Source organism: Ambystoma mexicanum, chromosome 2q (assembly GCF_040938575.1).
Source record: "Ambystoma mexicanum isolate Mex_15411 chromosome 2q, UKY_AmexF1_1, whole genome shotgun sequence".
In the NCBI taxonomy this organism is placed as follows: domain Eukaryota; kingdom Metazoa; phylum Chordata; class Amphibia; order Caudata; family Ambystomatidae; genus Ambystoma; species Ambystoma mexicanum.
The window spans coordinates 342,078,055-342,096,925 of NC_090924.1; the positions used below are offsets into that span (position 1 = coordinate 342,078,055).

An 18,871-nucleotide genomic window follows, 5' to 3' on the forward strand; every position below is an offset into this window, starting at 1 on the left:
TATGCGTCCTATCCACCTCGTTTTGTATCATGCGTGCCCGTGCCGTCAGGACGTCATGATATAAATACAGGCCCCGCCCCCGCGCTCCCTCAGATTTCAACCGTCTTTCAAAGCAGTGGGATCTTCGTGTTACTACTAGTGATAACTAGATTGTTTTTTTGTCTGTTTCGCGTAAGCGAAGTTCAAATCTGGAGAATTATGTCTGGAAAGGCGTTATTTCGCCCATGTGCAACCTGTGGCCTCAAAAAGGTTTATGAAGGAGACGGCCACATGGACTGTATCTACTGTCTCCACCCGCACCACACGGCGGATACATGTGAGATATGCCAGGGTTTCTCCCAAAAAACCCTTAAGGACCGTAAAAGAAGGCTGGTCGACTGGCTTAATGACGGAGCGGGTGCCTACCCGGCTTCGGAAGTTGGCTCCACGGCCTCCAGGAGCAAGTCGGAGCCTCCATCGAAGAAGGTGCGGCCAGCAGAAATTCGCCCTGAGGACAAGCATAAGGGGAAACATGCTGGATCCTCCTCATCTCATAAAAAGCCCTCCTCCTCCTCATCATCTAAGACGGAGAGGCTGGCGCTGTCTAAATCCTCCTCAGGGGACCGTCCCAGGTCTTCCGTGAGTCGAGAAGCTTCAGCCGGGAAGTCGGCATCAAAATCGACAACGAAGTCTAAAGGCTCGACGACGACGACTTCCTCGTCGACCTCGGTGTCATTGACGATGCCTATTACCGTTCAAGCAGCAGCGGTTGGGATTCCTTCGTCGACGGAAACTCAGTCTATGGCTTGGCTGCCTGAGGTCTATGACCCGATCCCCCCTGAGGTCTTACTGCAGCCAGACACGGCCTGCTCGGCGGAAGGGGAAGGTGACATGGTTCTGCAGCCATTGGATTTAGGCTTACGGCCTTCCACGTCGACGACGACGGCGACGAGTGCGAGCGGGGGTATGGTACCTATATCATCCACGTTGCTGAACCCCCAGACAGTTTTGTCTCTGGATGTGCTTAATACTCTTCAGAAGCTACTACAGCGGCTGGATACCCAGTTCCCTCAACCTGGGACGTCATCGTCACTTCTGTCTGTACCTTCCGTCGACGAGCAAACTTGTACGGCTCGCTCGTCGACGAATCACCCATCGGCTCCCCAGGCGGTAAAAGATCGTCCTCGAGCTCAGGAGGAGGGTGAGTTGTCGGAGTCCGACTCTATACATGATGACTCTGGGTCAGACATCTCCCTGTCACCGTCGAGGGACCCGACATGGAATTCGGATGTAGAATTGGAGTCTACGAGGAGCCAGACACAGCCATCTCCCCCTGATGATGTGGGAGCCTTCCATGCAATGATGGGGAAAGCGTGTTCCGAATTCGGCTTGATTCCTGAGGAGCAGAGGAAAGACTGTTTCCTTTTTGACCATATGGGTCAAAGGAGAAAATCGGTATTTGCCATCCCAATCCTTGACCACGTGTGGCAAGAAGGTCTCAAAACGATGCGCCATCCGTTCTCGGAACCAGCCATAAAGGGACGGATCGAGAAAAAGTTTAAAGCTCCGGAGTCCACTCCAAAATGTCTAACATCACAGCCTTTGTCTGACTCGGTGGTGTCGGCGGCAGCAGCTAGGAAGGCCAGGGTCCAGCAAAAATGTTCAACGCCACCGGAAAGCGAGGCTAGGAGGCAGGACGCATTTGGAAAGAAGGTGCTCTCGGTCGGAGCGACGACAGTAAGAGCAGCCAATTCCTTAGCGATCGTGTCACGATATGATAGGGAAATGTGGCACAAATTAGCCCCTATCCTAGAACACCTGCCAGACGAACACCGAAAAGCAGCTATGTTACTGGTGCGGGACGGCGAGGAGGCCTCGAACCACGCTATTAATATCGCAGTGGACCTAGCAGAGTCTGGTTTCAAACAAATCAACCATGGAGTAGTGCTTCGTCGACAAGCGTGGCTCAAATGTACTACTTTCCGTCCTGAAGTACAGTACAAAGTCCTGGACATGCCATGCGAAGGGGAGCACCTGTTTGGCGAAAAGGTTGATGAAGCGCTGAAAGGGATGAAAGAAGACACGGATACTGCTAGGTCCCTCGGCGCCCTTCAAACGGGTAGAAATTTTCGCTCTTTTCGCCCTTTCAGAGGTGCTTCTGGAAACTCCCGCTTTGGAGCCTCGAGGGACCGTGGATTTAACAGGCCCTCGTACTCTTCACAAGGGTTCAGACGAGCGTCCCAGTCGGCACGTGGAAGCAGGGACTATCAAGCCTCCAGGCGGCGAGGCTCAGGTCCGTCGTCAACGAAGAACAAGCAAACCAGCAACCAATGACGGCCTTCGGAACGTCCTGGGGGGTCGAGTCTCTCATCACTTCGACCGATGGAAATGCATCACCAAAGATCGATGGGTCCTAGACACGATTCGCATGGGTCATGCGCTGCAATTCAAAGACAAGCCTCCGCGTCTTCCTCCTTTATTCTCGACACAGCCCCACCTCCAAATCCTACGACAAGAGGCGGAGCTTATGTTGCGAAAAGGGGCGGTAGAGAGAGTTCCTGTGGCACAGGAAGGCCAAGGAGTTTATTCCAGGTTCTTTGTTGTCAAAAAGCCAAACGGCAAATGGAGGCCCATTCTCGACCTGAGGGTACTCAACAAGTGGCTAAAGAGCCAAAAATTCAAAATGCTAAAACTCCAAGAGGTTATCAGATCGGTGCAACCCATGGACTATCTCTCTTCACTAGACCTTCAGGATGCTTATTTTCACATCCCAATACGCCCACGACACAGGAGATATTTAAGATTCGTCGTCGGGAGAAAGCATTTTCAGTTCAAGGTCCTCCCGTTCGGGCTCAAGTCCTCCCCCAGGACGTTCACCAAGTGCTTGGCCCCTATAGCGGCCCATTTAAGGAAGGATGGTCATCATGTCTATCCATATCTAGACGACTGGCTAATCAGAGGGTCATCCAAGGAACAAACACGAGACAGTCTACGAGCCACAATGTCCATCTTACAGGAACTGGGCTTCGCAATAAACTTCAACAAGTCCTCAGTAGAGCCTTCGAGGACCTTGGTCTTTCTAGGAGCGGAGTTTCATACGCACACAAGCCTGGTGAAACCATCCAGCGAAAGAATTCAGAAACTTCAAAACAAGGCGTCGGAATGGAGCGGCGGTACCAGAGTCTCTGTGCGCAAGTACATGTCCCTGCTAGGGACCATGTCGTCCTGCATTCCGTTAATAAACAACTGCCGTCTGTTTATGAGGCCTTGCCAGGAATTTCTAGCGGACCGTTGGGCACAGAGCAGAGGTCGCTGGTCCGACAGACTGGTCGTCGACGAACAACTAGTTCAAGCACTCGGCTGGTGGAAAGTGTCTACTCACCTAACGAGAGGGATGCCTCTACTGGAACCAGAGTTCCAAAAGACGGTGGTGACGGATGCATCGCTGAGCGGATGGGGAGCTCATCTGGATATGTTACAGGTACAAGGCCAGTGGTCTTTGCAGGAGTCCTCCCTGCATATCAACCTGCTAGAACTGAGAGCAGTGCGATGGGCTCTGAAGTCTTTTCTTCCGCAACTGAGGGACTCGGTGGTGCGTGTCATGACGGACAACACCACTACGATGTTCTACTTGAGGAAACAAGGAGGGACACGTTCCAGGTCCCTATCGACAGAGGCACAGAAAATCTGGCATTGGGCCCTTCAACACAACATACAAATCTTAGCATTTCACCTACCAGGAGTGAAAAACGTGGAAGCCGATGCCCTCAGCAGAGAAATGAACGAAGTTCACGAATGGGTGCTGAACGACCAACAACTTCAACAAGTATTCAAGGAATGGGGACACCCTTCCATAGACCTGTTTGCAACGAAGAACAACAAGAAATGCCATCAGTACGCAAGCAGATGGCCTCAGCAGGGCTCACTGGGGGATGCGTTCTCATTCCCATGGACGAACAAATTCCTGTACGCATTTCCTCCTTTTCCCCTTGTCAGGAGGACGTTGCAATGGATCCTCAGGTACCCATGTCGGGTAATTCTGGTGGCCCCATACTGGGCCAGACAAGTGTGGTTTTCAGACCTACTACACTTAGCGGCGGCGGAACCGATGAGATTCCAGAAGACCCCCGACCTTCTGTCTCGACAGGAGGGTGTCGTTTGGCATCACGACCCGGACAGCCTCAAGTTGACGGCCTGGCTCCTGACTTCGCCGAATTTGGTCGGCTAACGATTCCGGAGGACTGTCGACGTATCCTGCAAGCGGCAAGAGCACCTTCCACAAACGCCTCATACGCGTACAAATGGAAAAGGTTCTGTCAATGGTGTGAGGATCAACCAGGTTTGGCCCCGCAATCGATTAGGCCGGAACAGCTCCTTCCATACTTGCTGTTATTAGCTCAAATGGGCCTGTCGGTGTCGTCAATAAAAGTACACCTAGCAGCCATTTCCAGGTTTACTCGTCGACGGCACTCGGCACCATTGTTCAGCGACCGCCTGATTAAGCACTTCCTTAAAGGCCTCTTTCGGAGTTTCCCTCCAGAGAAGAAATTTCCACCGGAGTGGAGCCTCAATCTGATCTTAACGTCTCTTATGAAACCTCCGTTTGAGCCAATGTCATCATCGTCTCTGAAGTTTCTGTCGTGGAAATTGGCCTTCCTGGTGGCCATCACTTCAGCCCGACGTATCTCAGAAGTTCAGGCTCTAATGGTGGACCCACCATACTTACGATTTTTCAAGACCAAGGTAGTCCTAGCCACTAACCCACAGTTCATACCAAAAGCTCCTTCGGTGTTTCATAAACACTCTTCTATCGTGTTGCCTACGTTTTTTCCGGAGCCATGCTCGGGAGCGGAGCGCATGCTACACACATTGGATGTAAAAAGGGCTCTCAAGTTTTATCTTCATCGTACGCAACCGTTCAGAGAAACGAGACAGCTGTTTGTGGCCTATGGGTTGGGTGCTAGAGGAAAAGCCATTTCAAAGCAAGGACTTTCAAGATGGGTGTCATCTACCATCTCGTACTGCCATTCCAAGGCAGGGAAGCCTCTTCTACGACGGCCAAGAGCTCATTCAACTAGAGCAGCGGCATCGTCGACGGCACTGTGGGCCGGAGTCCCTCTAGGGGACATCTGCATGGCGGCTACCTGGGCGACTACACACACCTTTACCCGCCATTACTGCCTGTCGCAGCAACATGCCGAAGACACCCGGATGGGACAGGCGGTGCTTCGACACCTATTCCAGTAAGGTAAGCCCCGGCTGCGGGGTGGCATCCTGTGGAATTTATGACTGTATGTGGTCAGTTTTTTCCCTATGTAAACTATTACTGATGTATACATAATCTTAGGGAACGGCCTTTTGCGAAGAATGTATAGGGGTTTGCATGCACACCTCCTCTTGGGGGTAGTACTGCTATGTAATCTATTCAAAGCATGTGAATCCATGAAAGATCCAATGCTGGAGAAGGGAATAGTTTCTTACCTGTAACTCCATTTCTCCAGCATTGGTATCTTTCATGGATTCACATGCGCCCACCTGCCTCCCCTGATCATGCAAACCGGTTTCCCCACTACTTTGGGGGCCGAAATCTGAGGGAGCGCGGGGGCGGGGCCTGTATTTATATCATGACGTCCTGACGGCACGGGCACGCATGATACAAAACGAGGTGGATAGGACGCATAAGCGTCGAAAAAGTTTTCCTACGGGAAAGGGTCTATATAATGTACCGGGGATTCCCAGCCTGACGACGGGGAATATTCAAAGCATGTGAATCCATGAAAGATACCAATGCTGGAGAAATGGAGTTACAGGTAAGAAACTATTCCCTTATCCTGAAGTTTGCTGATTTGATAAACCCCATTTGAGGGAAACTCATGTACCCTGACCAGATCTTTTGTTGTGAATTCCCGCCCAAAAAACTAAGTTTAAAGCATTACTACATGACCTCATGGCAGTCCCTGCATAAAAGGAAAATTAAAGCATACTTTAAAAAAATTACTTTCTTTACCTAAATGTTAACTCTGAAGGCCAATATTTAATACATATACTCGTTGAACCTATGATGCAATGCTTGTTTTGGTGCGCAGCTGTCTAAACTTATGTTGGGTATTGAAAGCTTACTCACCTATGTTGTTTTTCTTTGCCAGGTGTGAGCAGCTCCAGCACAGAAGTGATTTCTGCCCTTGCAAGTGATTCCATTGATGGTTCTCCTTTAATCCGTCTCTTAACCGATGCCAAAGGAAATGTTCTTCATGAGGTCCATGTGAAAATGCAGGAGTTTCCGATCTGCCCAAAATCCACATCTAATGAGGTATTAGCATTTTGTTCTGAAATTGATTTTTCCTACTGCTTCAGTATGAATTTTCATTGGCTTCTCTAGCTGTTTCTTTGGTTCAACTCGAAGTAGCACTATTTACCAAGGCTGAAGTAGGAAACACTTAAAAATCCATAATGTGGCAATGTTTGGGGGAGGAATAAAACCGTATCTAGACTACCATGACTACACTTTGCAGAGGAAGTAGTGCCTAATTGTGCCATTCGTTGAGCATTGGGATAAATACTTCCTAGTTTTTGATTTATTATGCACAGTGTGTTAATCTTCATTCAGATATTTTCAGTAAATTCCTTGAATTTGCTAATTAAAGTCCTGTGTATGTTGTGTTTGTTAATAATGTCATATACTGTGCAAGTCTCCACCCAGAGTAGTGGCCTTACAGCGCAGAGGCTTGTTCAGACAGTGGCATATTGTGCCTTGGGATGACAAGACCTTAGTCTGTGCAGAAACGGAAAAGGGCATCAGGAGAGGAAAGATGAAGAGGGAGCAGAATTGTATTAGGTGCAGTTTCATCATTCGAATGTTCTTGTATACAGTGAGGCTAATGGGCTTAAAGTTAGGTTAATTTTGTACTGCAACTAAATAATGAGTTTTGCTCCATCCATACCATATAGTGCTTGACTGCTTGTTTCTGCTTGGGCACTTTAGCATTGCTGGTATCATTAAACTCAAAAAGGGAAAAGAATCAAACAAATAATTTTCCATAACCTCTTGGGTTTTCCTGGCCTGGATCCCCTTATGAGAAACTGTGCACACTTTGCACTATGCTTACTAAAATGCAGAGAACACATCCAAAAAGAAACAGAACAAAGTCAGATGTCATCTTATTAGATCATACAGCAGCACAGAAATCGGTTCGGAGAGGGACATGGGGATTTGTTATTTGGCGTAGGCTGCACCCTCTAATTTAGTGAAGGGACAGTTCTACATTTCAGGAATTAAAGTTATCGAAGTAAGGAGAGAAATAACTGAGAAACCTTATATGGAATGGACAAATCGCATCTCATTTATTGGACTTTCAAGTCAACAAACAGACAATAGCCCTTCATGCCCAACCCGATCCAATCCTCACTCCAACTCACCTTCCCTTTCAACACCCCTGTGGTTCGACCACCCCCCCCATCCTGAACATGCCACTTCCGATTTAACCTTCTTCACCTCCTCCTTGCCTCCCCCAGAATAACAATGGGCACACTTGTACCCTGGCACAGGCCTTCCTCTATGTCCACGTCCCCACTTTAAGGCCAATGGCCTTGGTCCGACAGCATCCGGTGTCCACCTCCTCAGGTGAGGGGCATCCAGCCACCCACCCCCTATGCATTTCCACTGGGAAATTAATTCATTGTGAAAACCGCTATAGACCAGCCAGATCCAAAGATGGCATCTTTGTGGTCTTCACCGAGTGCACTCGAGAAAGCAATGTCTGAGCAATCCCTATGGCGCATGCCCTGTCAGAGTCCTCCAGTGCAAGTATTGCCCAAAGTCCATAGATGGGGATTACTCTGACAATTGTCCGCTGGGATTTAAACTAAAATATGATGCTAATATTGATTCAGGTATTCAATGTCCAGGCAATCATTCAAAGCGACTAACACTTTACCCCTCCCAAGATCTTCATGTACCCAAATGTCAAAGCAGCATATGTCATATGGTGCCTTGATGGCACTACCACATCACTGCCCTCCCCGCCCCCATTTCCACCAGGGGCTGCCAATGACAACACAACCCCCATCCCCTTTTGCGCTTACTGCGCAACTAAACAGACTCTGCCCTTGCTAACCCTCCTATTCTCAGCCAAATTCACCTGTTTTCCCTTTGCACAGGGAATTCTATCTATGATCGCTCATCTATGTCCAACCAGCTATTCCTTTGTGCTGATCTCCCTCCTACATCTGCAATATCTAGTGGCTATAATATTTTCATTCCATACAATAGGAACAGATATCCTTATATTTCAGTAACAACCCCAATTCTTGTTGCAACATCTAGGTTTCTTGCCGGATTTCTAATAAAGCAAAAGAAGCACAATTGTCAGTGGTAAACTGAAAGGGGAGGTAACCTGTAAGGTCCAGTTTTAATTACCACAGGTCCTTGATAGTGACAGCACCACCATGTTGCACCTGCCAAAACAAGAGAGCATGACATGTAACACACAGAGATGGTAATTTAAGGTTGTTCAGACAATTCTTGATTTACAGCACAAAGCCCCAGGAGTGCATATATAAAAGCTGTGCAATGTACAACTTCAAACACATGCTTCTCTTTATTATATATTGTTTCTGAAATGTGCAAAGTCATTCATATACCCTCAAACTGGTGGGGCTCTGACTTAGGCCATCCTTTCAAACATTTTACTTGCACCTTTACTGCTTTCATTTCTGTAGCCGGCCAAAAAAACGTCAACTGTTTTGCCCCTGTGTGAACTGTAAAATGCACATCTGACTCTGGTGGAGCTACCAGTTCCACACACCAATCTTTTCCCCTAAATGTCGTCCTCCCTACCAAACTATACCCTGCACCTTCTCCTTCCCAACACACACTATTTCCTACCAACACTTTCTATCCTTCATCCAATTTATTTAAACTTTGCAACTGTGGGGATTGCAAAGGCCATAGTTCCCAATGTAAGCCAATAAAATCAGGAGTGATCTCTGGGGCAGAGACAAGATATTGAGAAGCACCATTGGGTGGCTTGACTTCCCTTACTTCATGATGGGGCACACATTCCTAATTGCATCCTGACACCGACCAAGGAGTATTCTACTCTGGGGCATACCTCTGTAACCGCTGTTGCTATTCTTTCCCAGGGCATCCCCTGTGCCTGGGCCGAGGGCTGGCCAAGCTGCTCGTTCTGTCAACGTGTCTCACCTCAGGTGGCATCACTATTCTCATAAATTGATTCATGTCTGCCCATGATGGGTTATAACACTGTAGAACTGTCTGAATCTTCTCTACAAATAGTTGGGGCGCCTCCCTGATACCAGGGAACTCCTTTGTCAGTGTCCTGAGGTCCCCGGTTGATCATGAGGCATGTACCATGACCAGACTTGGTTGTTGCTCTCCATCCTCATGGCCAGATGGCACTTGACTAAGGGGAGCTTGAAAGATTTGGGAATCCCTTCCGTACCCTGCACCTCATCTCCGTGAGATGGAACGTATAAGAGAGGTGCACCCATGGGCAACTGCCCCATCAGGGGCACTTGCCCACCTTTTGCTGGGGCACCCCCCCTTGAAGTATTTGGGGGCACAAGTGGATCACTTTATCATTTCCCTTTGATTTCTTAAGAATGTTATTTGTTCTCTCAATCGGTCATTCATCTTAGTCCCTTAATCTTAGTGTCATTGCTCATAGCCATCGCTTCCTCCAGTCACGTGGAAAAATCTCACCACTGTACTGGTGACATCTTTGTTACCTCTGCCTCCAAGACCCTCCTAAGGGCTCACAGTTTACCTATGGGAAATGAAGTATGCTTTCCCATGTTAGGTCAAAAAATGGCAGTCCAAACAATTGCGCGTAATACTACACTACTGAACGTTTAAACAAATAATGGGCGGGCAACTTCTTTGGGGGTTCCTCTGCCTGTTTAGATTGTTTGCCCATTTTCTCCTTTCCCAATTTTATTCAGCACTCGCTTAGAACACTTGACCCATTACTCAGGCGCCCCTGCTCCATTCTTTCTTAGACTTCACTCCTTTGTAGTTCTGAGAGGGGAGGTGCTTACTTTTAGTAACCAGATATATTGCGGAGTGGTCCTGCCAGGGATAAGGACTCTCAATGTGCACTCGCTTCTCTTTCCCTATTTATTTTTGGACTTCTACCCTTTTTCCCGTTGCACTTTATACCCCAAGGTTGACTTCTTAGTCCCTAATCCTAACCAGTACCCATGTGTCATGCGTGTCCTCGGGGGTCCCATATTCTGTCTGTTAATCGCACAACTGGGCTCAATACCTACCCTCAATATTTTGCCAGATTTATTTCAGGGTAAAAAGACAGGACTACAAGAACCACCACTATAAAACAGCAAATCCTATAACCAATATTAAATATCCAACCATGAATCTCCATCCCATTGCAGCATATTGCCGAACACATCCCACCCCGAGTTGTCCATCATGTTGTCCCAAAAAGTAAAATCTGTTTTCTGTGCGGCCACGCATGCACATTCACCAGCCCCGACACCCTCCTCTGTAAGCCCCAGACGGAGATTTTTCAACATAGGTCGCCTGCCTTTTTGTGTTGAACGCTTGGGGTGTCTAGGAGGAGGGCCCCGGGGTCCGGTGCCTCGCAGCGTTGCGAGATATTATGAGTTGCAGTCACCATCTATCAAAGTAAGGACATAACTAACCAAGCAGCCTTATATGGAATGGACACATAGGAGGTCATTATGAGTTGGGCGGTAAGGGATAGCGAGCACCGGCAAGGAGACCGGTGTCGGTAATCCCTTATCGCCCAATTCCGAGTTCCCTTAGCGGGAGCCTCAAAGAACGTGTGGTCTGACCACACGTCCTTTACGGGTCCCGCTAAGGGACCAGGGCGCTAATGACGGGCCTGCTAATCGCAGGCCCGTTATTAGCGCCTTCCTCATTCCGATTGAGCCCTATGGGGGCTCGAATGGGGAATGGTTGGTTCAATGGGGACTTACCGGGTCCTCCAGGGTCGGAATGACCCGTTAAGTGCCCATTGAACCAGACCCGGACCCGGTTTGGGAGGCAGCCATGGTGCTACAAGCACCATGGCTACCGCCCAACTCGGAATGACCCCCATAGGGTCCCATTTATTGAACTTGCTAAGTTAACAAACCGACAACATCCCTCAATGCCTAACCACCTGAGCCAACCCAACCCACCTGCTCTAATAACACACCTGTGGTTCGACCCATCCTGAACACGTCACTTCTGATGAACCTTTCCCGCCCCTCAGTATCACAATGGGCACCTTTGTACCCCTGAGTCCTTCCTCTATGTCCAGTTCCTTACAAGTAGTCACATGATGCTCCTCTTCCGAGTCAACAGCCTCGGTCTGACATCATCTGGTGTCTACCTCCTCAGGTAACGGGTGCTGAGCCACCACCTCCCTAAGCACTTCCACTGGGGAAATGATGTTCCATTATGACAACTGATATGGACCGACCAGTTCCAGAGATGGCAGCTGTGTGGCCTTTATCCAGTGCACTCTGGAGTTTCTCAAAGCGCTAAATCAGCAATCCCTATGGCAAGTGCCCTGCCAGAGAGCCCTTGAGTGCAAGCATTGCCCAAAGTTCATAGATGGGGGATTACCCTGACAAACGTCCGCTAGGATTTAAAGGAAAATAGAAAATAAACACACTTGCTCATATGATCCTAATATTGATTCATGTATTCAATGTCCAGGGCAATCATTCTCACTGAGAGGCTTCCAACGTTAACAACGGAGATTGATTGGTCTTCTTGCCAACTGATCTCTGCCTCTGGCAAAGGGACCACTCTGTCAAAAGGGTGTTGGGTGATTGTGGTAGTCAGACATCCAACCTCTTTCTTTAGGTGCAACTGGGACTCTTTAGCCGAGAGATCAACCAACACCCCAAGGACAACTTTATTTCTAGTCTTCATTTCAAAAAAGGACAGACCAATGGGGATTCAGTCCAGTACGCCAGGATGGGTGTTGGGGCATCACAGAAATATCCTGTTCCTCAGTCCTGCCTTCTGACTCCACCTCCCCCCGCCTACTTGGTTGAATCTGCCTCCTCAATGGAAAACTGGGAAACAGTCACATACTGTCTGGGATTTCTGTTGTACCTCACTCATTTTTTTATTTTGATTGGCTCCTTCTTGGCTGTGTGTTGGTTGTTATTGGTTCACCTGAATTCTGCTACCAGTGTATGCCCACCTTGTACACTTAGGTGGTCAACTGGGGAAGATGGTAGGAGAGGGAGGACAGACCACAGGCATCTTTGCAACTGTAAGGCCCCAGGGCTTTCTGGTCCCCACACCCCTGCAGAAGAAAAAACAGATATTATGGAAGGGTCCTCTGGGTCTAGGCTGGCAACCATAGGCCTCTCCACTACTGTATTTATTTATTATCAGGGTTTTAAAAAGCAGTCATTAGTCCCAGACTCATCCCTCTTGTGCTTTATCCTCTCTACCACCTATCGTCTCTCTCTTCTGCCTTCTCTCTTTTCCGCCTTACCAGCGTTGCCTCCCTCCACCACATGCTTCCTTGCTTCTTCTTTACACCTTTATGCTTTCTCCTCTCTACGGTTTCTGCTTCTCTCTTGCCCTAAAGCTAACCCTTGAAAAGAGTGGCAGCAAATGTTTAAGGATATGCTGTGAGGTGTTTACTCTCAAGGGAAGTGTCTCCGCATACCTAATGGCATAATTGCGGATAACAACGATGTAGGTTACCCTGTTTAGACTGTTCTAGAGTTCCCTCGATGTCCATTGCGATCTGTGGTAAGTGGATTTTGATAATAGATAAGGGCTGCAATAGGGCTTTTGAGGTGGGTTGTTGGAAGTTTTTTTGGCAAATATTACACTGCTTAATATATCTTTTTATGTGTTTGTCAATACGAGGCCAATAAAACCTTGACAAAACATGATCTTGGTTCTTAGAGACCCCCTTCTGACCAACCAGCTGTATGGCGGGTGTGTGCGACTTTCATGACACCCTTTTGGAAAAATGTGACCAGAAGCTGCTGTCCCCCTCTTAGGTTTGGTTGTCCCCAGTTCAAAAGGCTGCGATTTTCTGTGAAATAAAGGTGCTGATGGTGTGAGAAACCTGAGGGTATTCTCACTCCGAAACACCCTGAATCCTCTTCTCATGTGGCCAGGGAAAGGCCATCGCTCCTGGATCCCGACCCTGGGGGTGGAGAAACGAGGGCGGATAACCTGGGTCGAGGGTCCTCTCCGATTGGGAGTGAGGTACCCACAGGTGAGACATGGTATCCCTCTTTCCATATTAATGACTGACCTAACCCTCCCCCAACCTTTATGGGTTAATGTAAGACCTCTCCCCTAATTTTCTCACATTTGACCTTTAAAAGTACTGGGACAGGGAAGAGGAGACAGAGTAATAAACACTACACCTTAATTTCACCCCTTCAGTCCCAGGACATTGAAGATGCCTACAGAGAGTCGGGCATGTCCCTTAAGTAAGGACACACACCTGTAACCTATTAAATGGTTGCAGGTGTAGAAAATGAGGGTCGGAGAACAAGGGAGGAGAGCAACATTGAGGCTGTATCGGAGAGACCAGCAGGGGACCCCTTTTTATGTGGAGGCAGCCGTGGTGGAACTGGAGCAGGAGCCAGATTGCTGACACATACCTCAGGGAACTTGTGGGGCCCAAGACAAGTGGGCCGTATTGTGGTCACAGGTATGGGAGCCTCCAACAAAGAGCGTGAGAAGTAGGAGCAGCGTGTGCATCCAGGAGAAAGAGGATGCCGTCCCCGTCCCGAGAGGAGCCTCTCCAATTGCTTGCGTGCAGAGAGGAATGCCTTGCAGGCAAGCAGGGCTTGCATCAGAAGGCCCGCCGGCCTCGCCAGCAGAAAGGAAGCCGCGGGGGCTGTCAGAGGGAGCCATAATCAGCAGGTGAGTGTCAGGGACAACACTTGGGCACCATGTCACTCCTAATAGACGGGGAATAAGTAACGGTCTGTGAAACAAGTTCAGCAAATGTTTATTTAATACTGAACTGAAAAGAAACTTAAAATTAAGCCTCATGAATACAATTTAAACTTTTAACTGAACGCAAAGGTGAAATTAAACATTCCAGAAGTATATTTAATACTGAACTGAATGAAACCTTGAAGTCAAATATATTGAATGCTGAATGTACTAAAAGCTTTCTGGGCAAAACAAAGAACAACCAAAGTGCCGATGTCAAAATAAACTACAGAGAAGGACATAAGTGTGAAAGAGTGCCACAGAAGGTGAGATATGAATACAATGCACCCTTTATTCACTTCCTTTGACTTTCAAATACACTTTCTGTCTTTCGGGTCGCTCCCACCCACTTTTCTACTTTTGGGTCTATTGCACCCTCTTCTGCTTTCAGTCACTTGCGCCCTCTCTTCTGTTTTATTCTATCTTTGTTCCGCTCACGCACCTTGTTTCTCTTGCTTTCCTTTTTTCCGTACCACTTTCACATCTCTGCTCCTGCTCCAGCTACACGCACACCACTGGGTTTCTCCCTCTCTACTGCTACGAAACCCTCCCAGATAGTGCACTGCTGGTGAGCAGCTTCTTGGGATTTGTGGGCCGAGGTCAGGGTCTCCCCACCTGCCCCTCAGATACCCCTAGGACTGGCACACGTCTCAGGGGAACGAGCACTGACCCGAATACGGCCAATAATTTACAACTTGCTTCACACCGGCTCCATGGAAACACGCTTCCCTCGCCACGCTTCAACTCTCCAACCACACATGGTCAGCGTCTCGCTATCCTGTTCTCCTTCAGACTTCCCAGGCTTCTTGTGCTGCAGCAGCCATGTTCCAACCAGCAATCCCAGTTCACTCATCTTTCCTGGCAGAACCACACCTTTTATATTCCGACTCAGGATCAAGTGGAGTCCGATATGAATGGTTAAGATAAAAAGCCTGACCTTGCCTGACTCTATTAGTGGGAGAGCCTAGTGGTGTAATGTGGTAGGCTTCTCTTTGCTTCTGTTATGTCTGTGGGTAATTTTCACTGCTCTTAATCACCTCTTCTTCCTCCCAGTACATGTTGGAAATGGTGAGGGGGGAGATGGAATCGGATTGAAAATATCCCTTAAGAGCGAGAGGGTTTTTATGTGTAATGGGAAAAGGGGGCATACCATGTCTCGCCTTTTATACATTCTCCTCCCAATCTCCCTCACCCTCCACTCAGGTGATCCTCCTTCGCTTGTCCACCCCCCCCCCCCCCCCCCACCTGATCCCAGGGTCGGGATCCGAAAGCGATGGCCCTTCCCTGGCCACCTGAATCGAGAATCCCAAGGGAGTAGGCAGGAGAATACCGTCCGGTTTCTCACAATGCTCCTCTTTCGAGGATTTCTTAGCTCCAGTGATGATCTGAAGAAATGGCTGCTTCTTGTCCACGCCCACTATTAATATCTACACCATTAAAGCAGCCAGAAGTTGTCCAATCAGGGGCAACTATTGGTTTCACATTTGCCTCACACATAGACTTTCTGGCACCACAGATGTGAAGCGGGACTAGACAGTCTCACCCCCTTCCTGGGCCACACACAAAGGCAGCACTAACCAGTGAAAGCAGCAGCTTTCCCGGGCAAGTGCATGACCTTATAAGGGATTTCCTGACGTGACAAGGCAGGGTGATGGCCAAAGAACAATATGGCCAAAGAAGCAGGCGAAAATCTCGTGGCACAGATATTTTAGGGCACTAGCCACGTTTTGTAGCCATATGTGGTAAACACGAATGTCCACACTAAAAATGGTGCCAAAATTGTAAAAATGTATCTGCTGCCACCAACTTGTCTTTTGGCACATACAAAAGTAACCAAAGTTCCCAAGTGTGAAAAGCTAGGGTGATATAAAAGGAGTAGTTTGCAATATTAAAAAGTACAAGAATTCAAAAGTGAAAGTTTCCTCGTACTGATAGTCCGAAGGACTGATTAGTTTCCCCATAATAATGAGTAAAAGTGAAGTAGTGAAGCTGAAGGCTTTACTTTCCTTCAAAACGTCAGAGCAGGTTTAAAAATGGAGCCGAAAGAAAGGGGCTTCATAGGAACTGTGGAGTGAAAGTTGCAAAAAGAGAAATCCTTCCTAACAGATGAGTTAGAGGTACTCCCCATAGGCACTGCCCATCCTTTGAGGTGGCTGAGCCACAGGGGACAGATGTGCTTCCGAGAGGTTGGATGGCACCAGATTCCCTTGGCTTGTCACCTCCTTCGAGATGCAGTAATATGTTTGCCGCATTGAAGACATTGCAACCTCCAACATCAGAAAAGTACTAAAAGTCCCAGTGATCTCTGTAGCTGACTGAGACAGATGATGGAGAGAGGTTAATCCCCAATCACAAATGGTTAACAAAACCGTTGCACCTGCATGGCCGAGGGGAAGGCAGTTTCCAGGCCGCCCGTGTACTTCTCTGTCAGGTGGGAACTCTGCAACTGTTTTCCCCATGAACACAGGTAACCGTGGAAAACGGAGGAATTGTGAACACAGCCACACTGAATTCCAGGAAAGCAAAGAATGTACATCACATTTGAAACCACAGTAGCAGCAGTTGAGAATAATGGGAGTACTTTACCACTTACCCAATAAGAGATAACTAACAATAGCTGCAAGAAGATCCAATCAGGGAAGACCATGGAAAATGGGCCAATCAGAAGATCATGAGACAGGCTGCTCAAAAGACATGTCAAACCCAGTCTACAAAAGGAGCCAGAGAAGACCAGTTTAGAGGAGCAAGCACAGATATAGCAGACCTGCTGCTCATCTCTCCTTGGAGGAAGAGGGAGACTGCTACCTGGACCAACGTAGTCTACCTGTGGTTTGTTTTCAAGCAGGAACTTTGCAAGACCATAGGCAGAAATGCTACCATCAACACTGGTGTGCAAGAGGTGGCACCTACAGAACAGTTCTACCAAAAGCAGCTTTAAGAAGGTGGGTGGCCTGAGATCTGGGTTCTTTCGAATGAACCAAAGGAAATCGTGAGAAGGCAAAACACCCCTGGCAGGATGCTAATATCAGCTGCCTAACCAGGAATCTGATTGTGGGGGGAGAAATACTTTTTGTATCTAGAGAATGTGTGCGTGTTTGTACGAATTGAGGGAATTCGTCCCTTCTCTCAAAGTGGTAGCCCCTTTCTATGAAGCTCGGTAGGGGAGCCTACTTGGCAATACTCTCCCCTAAGGGTAGAGGCAAGTGGCACCTCAACGGGAGAGACTCCCTGTTGGGGGACAAGCACTCCCGTTCCCGTGAGGAACGCCATAAAACTGTGCGCATTATGGTCCACCTGGGACACTCCCAAATATCAGAAACATTTTCACATCAAGACTGGGAGGAAGAAACTCTGCAGAGGTACCAACATCTTGCTGAAAAAGAATCATGTCCCTTTAAATAAGAATAACCAATTGACTGAGGCAATTGTGTTGATTTACGTAACCTTGAAGAGTCAGAGTGGGAGGAGAGAGAGAGGAATGTAGACGTCGGTCCGGGAAGGCCCCAAACAGCGTAACACCTGCAGCAAGTAGCAACGAGAAGGCCTGAGAGTTTCAAACTGGCTCAACAGTAGAGCAGTAGAGTGGATCACCAGCGCTACGGAGAACCCAAACAGCGAGAATCCAGCAGAGCCTGAGAACAGATGGTGGTGAAACCACAGAGCAGGAGCCATGGTGTGCCGCTGGTCCAATCAACTTCACCAGTACCACTGTGAGAGTAACGCCACAGAGTGTCCGGTTCCACTGCCGAGTACCGGAACACCGAGAAGAGACGACGGACCAGAGAGAAAGGAACCACTGAAAGCAAGCGCTGACGAAGGAAAGGTACAGGCGGCTCAAACCAGACTAGAGTGATTCCGGGGGACCCCGACTCCGGAAGACATTCCCTGGCAAAGACTAAGGTAAGCGGGAGGACGGGAGTCGCAGTTGGCCTCAAAGAGGGAATCATTATACCGAACAGTCAACTCGTCTGTGTTGGTTACAAAACGTTAAAGTTAATCTTGAAACAAGACAATTTAAAATGTGATGATAACAAAGAATGGATTATTGAAAAGCTAAAGAAAGAAAGAGAGGGATCAGTGATCCCAATACTCTGGGAAAAGAGGTTAAGTTCCACTTAAACCCGATGAACTTAAAATGTGATAACGCGAAAGAACAAATTACTGAGAAGCTAAATTAAGAGAGAAGAACCAGTGATAATAGTACGCTGGGAAAAGACAGAAGTAGTACAGCGGAAACAATGTCAAGAAGACCACAATGAACTGCGCTATAATAAACCAAGGGTGACAGACACCCCAAAGCACTAATGTATCCAGGATTATTCTGAAAGACACAACCAGGAGTGGAACACTTATAAAAGAGCCCTAAAGGAACTTCTTAAAGAAGGGAAAAATACAGTAGCCATTTGAAGAATTGCAGAGACTGATCAGAGAAGTCACAAGAGGCTATTTAAGGATCATGTACTAATCTACAGACTGATGCTAGAAGTATCCTAAGGAGACGGGAAACCATTCTCCAAGCCTAAGTTTATATGGTGGTAGGGTCAGTGAGGGTAGGTTTGGACAGTGTACTTCTCCAGCATTGGATCTTTCATGGATTCACATGCTTAGAATATTCCCCGTCGTCAGGCTGGGAATCCTCGGTAAGTTATATAGACATTTTCCATAGGAAAAAATTCAGACACTTTTGTGTCCTATCCACGTCGTTCTGGGCCGCGCACGCCGGCGCCACTAGGACGCAGGGGTATATATAGCTCCGCCCCCGCGGCTCTCTCAGATTTCAACCGTCTTCCAAATTGGTGGGATTACCTTGCGGATCTGCTATTTTGTTAGGTTTTTCTTTCTACTTCTGCGACTGTTTGTTCTTCTTAAGAGAATGTCTGGAAAGGTGTTGTTTCGTCCGTGTGCTACGTGCGGCCT

The 18,871-nt window shown here is 48.0% G+C and overlaps 1 protein-coding gene across 3 annotated transcripts in view; it reads left to right on the top strand.

The window, feature by feature from the left end:
• Positions 1-18,871, top strand: part of E4F1 (E4F transcription factor 1) — a 1,100,649-nt gene that overhangs the window by 554,710 nt on the left and 527,068 nt on the right. For all 3 annotated transcript variants that reach the window (XM_069647347.1, XM_069647348.1, XM_069647349.1), the window contains one exon: positions 6,126-6,289. In XM_069647347.1, the coding sequence (XP_069503448.1) occupies positions 6,126-6,289 (164 nt within the window). The remainder of the gene's footprint in view (positions 1-6,125; positions 6,290-18,871) is intronic.